General features: G+C 40.5%; 2 protein-coding genes across 8 annotated transcripts in view; one reads left to right on the forward strand and one right to left on the reverse strand.

Annotated features, from left to right (window-relative positions):
• ak6 (adenylate kinase 6) overlaps positions 1–6,502 on the reverse strand; it is a 30,041-nt gene extending 23,539 nt beyond the window's left edge. The window contains exons 1-3 of one of the 2 annotated variants that reach the window (XM_019860886.1): positions 6,354–6,502; positions 6,208–6,271; positions 4,092–4,150 (exon numbers count right to left, since the gene is read on the reverse strand). In XM_019860886.1, coding sequence (XP_019716445.1) covers positions 4,092–4,150; positions 6,208–6,271; positions 6,354–6,429 — 199 coding nt within the window. In that variant the 5' untranslated portion in view covers positions 6,430–6,502. The remainder of the gene's footprint in view (positions 1–4,091; positions 4,151–6,207; positions 6,272–6,353) is intronic. The other variant, XM_019860887.1, reaches the window with a different exon arrangement.
• Positions 6,503–6,505: 3 nt separating this feature from the next.
• rad17 (RAD17 checkpoint clamp loader component) overlaps positions 6,506–8,450 on the forward strand; it is a 103,931-nt gene continuing 101,986 nt past the window's right edge. For 3 of the 6 annotated variants that reach the window (XM_019860872.1, XM_019860875.1, XM_019860874.1), the window contains exons 1-2: positions 6,506–6,684; positions 7,429–7,567. In XM_019860872.1, the coding sequence (XP_019716431.1) occupies positions 7,469–7,567 (99 nt within the window). In that variant the 5' untranslated portion in view covers positions 6,506–6,684; positions 7,429–7,468. Of the gene's footprint in view, positions 6,685–7,406; positions 7,568–8,450 lie in introns of all 6 variants that reach the window. The other 3 variants (XM_019860873.1, XM_019860876.1, XM_019860877.1) reach the window with 3 other exon arrangements.

Here is an 8,450-nt window from a genome sequence, read left to right on the forward strand (position 1 = left end):
TAGTAATGGTTTTTTGGCCGAAAAAACCGGCTCATGTCGTTCACTTCAAAGAGTCGGCTCTAAGAGCCGGCTCGTTCGCGAACGACACATCACTATCAGTCAGGTTTTGGTACTCAGCGCATACACAAGACATTATAAGGCGTGCTGTCCACTTTGGAGAAAATTTTAGACTTTTAATGGCGCCTTATAGTTGTGAAAATACGGTAGATTAAAATGCTGATTGGTAAAAACTGGAAAAACATACCGTATTGGCCTGAATATAAGATGGTGATTTTTGCATTGAAATAAGACTGAAAAAGTGGGGGTGGTCTTATATTCGGGGTCTAAACATTATACCCATTCACGGCGCTAGATGGCGCCAGATACCATAAAAGCGAATGCTGAACTTGACTCCCCAGGCCAAAGCGAACCCCTGTCACGAAGAATAAAAATAAAAATAGCGGTAGCACGAAGAAGAAAAATAGAAAATAGCGGTAAGAAAGAAAAGAGAAGAAAATAATAGAAGAGATAACAGAAAAGGGAGAAACGTCGCGACAATCTGGAGAAAAGCGGGTCCAAGATCGGCCAGGTTAACCGCCAGCTGAGGAGAAGTTGTAATTTACATTTGAAAAACCAAAAGCCATTCAGTTACGAATGTAATTGCACTTTAGTTTACATATTTAAATCTTCAGATATTAAGATTTGAATGAGGCAAAATAACATGCTTTTTCTCTCAAATATATTGTTATAATCATTTGTTTCGGATGTACTGTAATTATTTTCTGTGTAAAAATCAATTTGTTGTTCAAAAAGTCTTTTTTCAAACGTTAGTCTTGAAAAAGAGGGAGTCGTCTTATAATCAGGGCCGTCTTATACCGTATTGGCCCGAATATTATCCATCCATCCATTTTCCGAACCGCTTAATCCTCACTAGGGTCGCGGGGGGAGCTGGAGCCTATCCCAGCCGTCATCGGGCAGTAGGCGGGGACACCCTGAACCGGTTGCCAGGCAATCGCAGGGCACACAGAGACGAACAACCATGCGCGCCCACACACACACACACACACACACACACACACACACACACACACAGGGACAATTTAGTGTGTTCAACCAGCCTGCCATGCATGTGTTTTGGAACATGGGAGGAAACCAGAACACCCGGAGAAAACCCACGCAGGCCCGGGGAGAACATGCAAACTCCACACAGGGAGGCCGGAGCTGGAATTGAACCCGGTACCTCCGCACTGTGAAGACGGCGAACTAACCACTGGACTACCGGGCCGCCCGGCCCGAATATTAGAAGGTGTTTTTTGCATTGAAATAAGACTGAAAAGGTGGGGGTCGTCTTATCTTCGACCCATTCACAACGCTAGATGGCGCCAGATATCAATGAAGCGAATGCTGAACTTGACTCCCCAAGCCAAAGTGAACCCCTGCCACGAAGAATAAAAATAGCGGTAGCACGAAGAAGAAAAATAAAAAAATAGCGGTAAGAAGGAAAAGAGACAAAAATAATAGAAGAGATAACAGAAAATGGAGAAACGTAGTGACAATCTGGAGAAAAGTGGGTCAAAGATTGGCCAGGTTTTATACTGCAGCTGAGGAGAAGTTATGATGTAATTTACATTTCAAAAACCATTTCAAATGAAGCCATTCATTTACGAATGTGATTGCATTTTAGATTTGAATGAGGCAAAATAACTTGCTTTTTCTCTCAAATATATTGTTATAATCATTTGTTTCAGATGTACTGTAATTATTTTCTGTAAAAAAATTAATTTGGTGTTCGAAAAGTCTTTTTTCAAACTTGAGTCTTGAAAAAGAGGAGGTCGTCTTATAAACAAGTCCGTTTTATATTCGGGCCACTATGGTATCTTTTTTCCTCTGATGAAAGAAGAGGCTCTAACATTCTTTTGGCAGGTTCCGTGTTCATGTAGCCACAGAGCACAATAATTTATGGGCCTTTCAAAATCAGACAAAATCCAGTAAAATATCTGAGATTGAAGGGATTGCTCCAGTGAGTTTTTGGAAAGTGGGGGGGAAACCGGAGTGCCCAGAGAAAACCGACACAGGCACAGGGAAAACATGCAAAGTCCCACACAGGAAGGTCGGGGCCGAAATCGAACCATTGACCTCTGTATTATGAGATGGACGTGCTAATCAGTCGACCACCTTGCTGCCCCGGAAAGACATCTGAATGACAACATTCTGTTAGACATATACCACCACCTGGTGACGACTATATATATATATATATATATTTTTACATTTAATGTATTGCACAGAATAACCCAGCCGCTGGGGGGCAGTGCCCTCCCCTGGGGGTGCACTGTTCCCCAGTGCCGGTCCCAAGCCCGGAGAAATGGGGAGGGTTGCGTCAGGAATGGCATCCGGCGTAAAACTTTTGCCAAGATGACCATGCGAGTTGGTAGGACGGTTTACAGGGGCGGATGGAAATTACTGACTCGCTGTGGCAACCCCTGAATAGGGACGTGCCGAAAGGAGAAGGAGAAGAATGTATTGCACAGAATACATTAGAAAAGCCTCAACACATTATCCATGCTCGATGCCGAATATTGTGACATTTGGGTGAAGGGCGTGGCCATTACGGTGCCGCAAAATCTGATGATTCACTGACAATAAAAGAGCCTCCAATTTGACTCAGATGATCCTATCTTCTAAAAGCTCTCGCATTTGCTGAAATTCCAGCCTGAGGACATGTACGAACTTATTTTTCATAATAGTGGTCACGCCACTTACTGGTTACAGGAAAAAACAATGTTTCATACATGGCAATGGCGAGTGATGAAAAAAGCGGAAAGGGCGTGGCCTGGCCAGGGGCGTGGCCTGGTCGGGGGCGTGGCCTGGACAGGGCGTGGTTACTTACAAAAGTGGCACTAAACATGCTGAAGATGAAGTGTATTCAATTTACACACTATTTGAAACTTTAACAGAAAAAAAAATCCCAAGATTGTTCACTATTCTTTCAAGTGAAAATTTGTGCAATTTTGCTTATGCATTCCTAGTGAGCACCAATATGTAACTCCAAATTTGCTGCTCAAAATCAAAACTAAAAAAGTAAACACATTCCCTGCCATATTTAAGATTTGTTCATGACTTGTATTCATAAAGTGTTGTGTAAATGTGATAAAAAGCTGTTAATTCTTACCTCATACAGTAACGTCTTTAGTTGTATCCGCTGACTAAGTTTGTTTGAAAAATGCCGATCCCAAAGAATAATTGCTCCGTCGAATGGCGATTTTGTCGGCATGTTTTTTCACTTTTGTTGCATGATCTGTCAGTGCCACGCATCCACGTTAATTAAGTCACTACAGTACACACAATAATCTTTGCCTGCTACGTCTGGTTTCTTCAAAAATTGTCCAAGAGCTTCTGTAACTTCGTCGAACTTGGAACCAATTTTAACCTTTACAGTGACTTTTCTGTCAAGCCAGTCCAATCGGAATTTATTCTTGACATTTGAGTCAATTTCTAGGATTTAAGACTCCTGATCTTTCGTCAAAAATTTCATAATTCCGCTCAAAACGATCCGAGAACAATGAATTTGCGAGACGAAGAGGCCGCCATGAATCAGGTAAAACAATATGTTACATGCAATTTGATTGGTCCAATCGCTTGTAGTTAACCAATTGATGGGCCGTATATAATCGAGCTAAGACTCCCGCAACAAATAATGCCTTCAATGATCTGATTAGTTGAAGCTTTCATACACGTCCAATCGCAGGGCTGTTTACAAACGGAAAACAGAGAGACTGTTCGGGAGAGCTCGTGAAAACTTGACGATAAGGTATCTGACCGCCCCTAAATTTTTCTCAACGGATTTAGACGATTCACAAAAATGATCAATTTAAGAAATAAAACGGCAGATTTCCGCGGATCCGCGGAAAATTGCCATGTATGATGTTTGAATATTTTGATTCTGTTTGGCTGTGGGCGAAGGTGGATGCTTTCTGCTCTGCTCCTGCCCATCTTGCTTATGTTCCTGCTTGCTGACTTTTCTATTGCTGCCCTCTGTCTCAACTTATTCCTAACCTACTGCTGGATTTTTCGTCTGAAAAACAAATCATGGTTTATGATGATTGACTGACTTTGGATGCAGATGACGGACTCGTCAATCAATTGCTTCGGCTTGGCTTTTCCTGGTGACCTAAAAGTGACATGCATTTGCATCTTAAAGTTGATATTGCAGCTACAGTGGGGCAAATAAGTATTTAGTCAACCACCAATTGTGCAAGTTCTCCTACTTGAAAAGATTAGAGAGGCCTGTAATTGTCAACATGGGTAAAGCTCAACCATGAGAGACAGAATGTGGGAAAAAAACTCAGAAAATTACATTGTTTGACTTTTAAAGAATTTATTAAAAATCATGGAGGAAAATAAGTATATGGTCAGCTACAAAGAAGCAAGATTTCTGGCTGCCAAAGAGGTCTAACTTCTTCAAATGAGGTCTAACGAGGCTCCACTCGATACCTGTATTAATGACGCCTGTTTTAACTCATTATTGGTATAAAAGACACCTGTCTACAACCTCAGTCAGTCACACTCCAAACTCCTCTATGGCCAAGACCAAAGAGCTGTCGAAGGACACCAGAGACAAAATTGTAGACCTGCACCAGGCTGGGAAGACTGAATCCGCAATAGGTAAAACACTTGGTGTAAATAAATCAACTGTGGGAGCAATTATTAGAGAATGGAAGACATACAAGACCACTGATAATCTCCCTCTATCTGGGACTCCATGCAAGATCTCACCCTGTGGTGTCAAAAGATAACAAGAACGGTGAGCAAAAATCCCAGAACCACACGGGGGAACCTAGGGAATGACCTACAGAGAGCTGGGACCACAGTAACAAAGGATACAATCAGGAACACAATGCGCCGCCAGGGACTCAAATCCTGCACTGCCAGACGTGTCCCCCTGCTGAAGCCAGTACATGTCCAGGCCCGTCTGCGGTTCACTAGAGAGCATTTGGATACTCCGGAAGAGGACTGGGAGAATGTGTTATGGTCAGATGAAACCACCATAGAACTTTTTGGTCGAAACACAGGTTCTCGTGTAGAATACTGAATTGCATCCGAAGAACACCATATCCACTGCGAAGCACGGGGGTGGAAACATCATGCTTTGGGGCTGTTTTTCTGCAAAGGGACCAGGACGACTGATCTGTGTAAAGGAAAGAATGAACGGGGTCATGTATGGAGAGATTTTGAGTGAAAATCTCCTTCCATCAGCAAGGGCATTGAAGATGAGACGTGGCTGGGTCTTTCAGCATGACAATGATCCCAAACACACAGCCAGGGCAACAAAGGAGTGGCTTTGTAAGAAGCATTTCAAGGTCCTGGAGTGGCTTAGCCAGCCTCCAGATCTCAACCCCATAGAAAATCTGAGGAGGAAGTTGAAAGTCCGTGTTGCCCAACGACAGCCCCAAAACATCACTGCTCTAGAGGAGATCTGCATCGAGGAATGGGCCAAAATACCAGCAACAGTGTGTGAAAAGCTTGTGAAGAGTTACAGAAAATGTTTGGCCTCCGTTATTGCCAACAAAGGGTACATAACAAAGTATTGAGATGAACTTTTGGTATTGACCAAATACTTATTTTCCACCATGATTTTTAATAAATTCTTTAAAAATCAAACAATGTAATTTTCTGAGTTTTTTTCCCACATTCTGTCTCTCATGGTTGAGCTTTACCCATGTTGACAATTACAGGCCTCTCTAATCTTTTCACGGAGGAGAACTTGTACAATCGGGGGTTGACTAAATACTTATTTGCCCCACTGTATATGTTGAATTCAATGTATAATTTACAGTAGCAAGTGGAATTAGCAGCTTGATGAACTGACTTTTTTTCATGAGTACACAATGAATATTTTTATGGTACTGGAATCAAATTTTGCATAAACAATTCTGACTTAAAATCCGATGGCAATTAATGGCTATTTCCATTGTGGTACGGCTTTCACGGAATACCAACAATGCCCCTACCTTCAATGGCTACAGAAAATAGATCGACGAATGAATTTGTTTTATTTTGAATCTTTTTGTCATACTTTTGTTTAAAGTATTACGACATACGGCAGTTCGGGCTAAGACAGTGTGTAAAGTACGTAGCTATTGTTGCTGTATTATTTTGAACAGCCCTAAATGCCATTCACAAAGCCACACAAGATCACAAAACTAATTATTTGAGAGGCTTTGATACCTGTTAACAGGATGTTTGGTTGTCTCATATTCATATCGAGCGAGCACCCAACACGTGCCATAACCTGAAAATAAATAAATAAAACAAATGCTTCCGTGTTTGAAATATTGTCTTAAATATTTGCGTTTAATATCCATCACACTGACCTGAAAAGATGACACCAGGGATTGCCTTGCGGTAATTTACTTTGTCAGAAGTCTCGGATGAATTTTCCTTTGGCATTTGCACCTAAAACATTGCCGTAAATTGAGATGTCACCTCAGTTTACGTCAGCCGTCGTGAAATTTACGGCATTCGCATCAGCAGAGTTTCAACAGACAGAACTACTCTGCTTCATTGCAATCGTTAGTTCTGTCCAAAATTACCTCTTTTCTTCATTGACGAATTGGATGACATGATTTTCCCGAAAACAGATGGGATTGACTCCAGCACACCCCGACCCTGATGCGTAGGTTTGGCTAAAGGTAGTTGAATTTGGTGAGTTTATTCTGAAATTATTTTAAATATGGTATACGGTTACTAGCTCATCGCGTGCCAAGTTACTCCACCGGTTGTCTTGTAAATGTAACCCTGTGGAAGACAAATGCTGAAAAATGTTTATGCTCAGTCGGCCGACTACTCGCTGTCATGCAGGACTTGGTTCAGAACAACAGTCAAGAATGGAAATCTGTCACTGAAACAGAAAGCTGGTTCAAGCAGAGTGAGTTTAAAAAGTCCTTTCCGGCAGTTTTTGTTGTCCAATTGAATACAATACGCTATTAATGGATATTATGCTAACATCTATTCCTAGATTGGGCAGGTGACTGGAAATCCTAATAACCTTTCTTGAAACCAAGCTCGACTCAGTTGAGTTATTGACCCCAGCTCGCTTGGTTTAGCCATTTATTACGGTACTTCTGTTTTACTTGGTGATATTGTTTAAAATAACAGGTAAAGATACAATGTGTGATAAATAAATACAAATGATGAGGGCTCATTATTATTAGCATTTGAAAGAAAAAACACAACTACTTGAAATACACAATACTGATAGATTTACACCTTTGTGTCTGTTTTATTGTTGTTTTATTGTTATTGTTTTTGTTGTGACTAATTGGAATATGTGTAAAACTTATAGAAATTCCCTGATGAATAGTTGATTTAAATGTTATCTTTCTTGACAAACTGTTCGGTGGATCAATCTTTCATTGATTTGACAGGACAGAATTTATTTGATTGTAGAGAGAAGAGGGGTCAGATTTTGGGCTCCCAAATTGAACCAATGAGGCCTCGCAAGAGGAAAGGAGAGATCTGCAGCTCAGACCTAGGCCACAGGAAACAGGATGAACCCTGGGTGGACAGATACACGCCATGCTCAAAGGTAAGTTTTCATCCATCCGTTCTCTATGCTACATATTTTCACTTTCAACATGAATACTCACTCATCCTGGTCTCTACGCTTCCACCCAAGCATTGTATTATGAATTGTATTATAAATTGTATTGTAAATTAAAAATATGAATGAAATACATTTGAATTTACTCTTTACTCAAAGGTCCCAAATTTCACTTAATTTTCATTTTACAGTAAAACTCCTCTACAACGAAATCATGTTTGCAGCAAGAAATTTTTCACAACAGGGGTTTTTTCACTGTAGCAAATTTGATTTCCTGGCCTTCCTGTGTGGAGTTTTCATGTTCTCCTTGTGCCTATGTGAGTTTTCTCTGGGTACTCCGGTTTCCTCCCACATTCCAAAAGCATGCATGTTAGGTTAATTCAGTGGTTCTCAGTTATTTTCTGTCATGCCCCACCAAGGAAGAGGAAAACCCCCCCCCCCCCCCCCGCACGACTATAAATAGTATCATTTGTCAATAAACTTGTTATAAGTACACCTTTGCACAACACTGTATCCTTATTAACGTACAAGAGAATAAAAAAGAAAGAAATATGGACCAACTTTATGGACCAACTTACAACAAAAAATAGCTTTAGTAACTGGAACAGAAAAGATTTAAAGCACTCTGAAATTCAAAAATAACATTAAATCCTTAATTTACCAATAAATATTTTTTGAGTGACCATGTCAAACCATACGGTACTGAAAAATAAAATTACATAAAATCAATAACTAATAATGCATTCAAACTAATCACCAACATTATTTCAGGAGCACAATATTAAAACGAACTTTAACCAGCAAAACAAAAATATATAAAATAATTTGTGCCTTTTTTTTTTTTTTTTTTATCAAAGGGGGTTCTCGG

This window comes from Hippocampus comes, unplaced genomic scaffold, assembly GCF_001891065.2.
Source record: "Hippocampus comes isolate QL1 unplaced genomic scaffold, H_comes_QL1_v1.1 scaffold130, whole genome shotgun sequence".
NCBI lineage: Eukaryota > Metazoa > Chordata > Actinopteri > Syngnathiformes > Syngnathidae > Hippocampus > Hippocampus comes.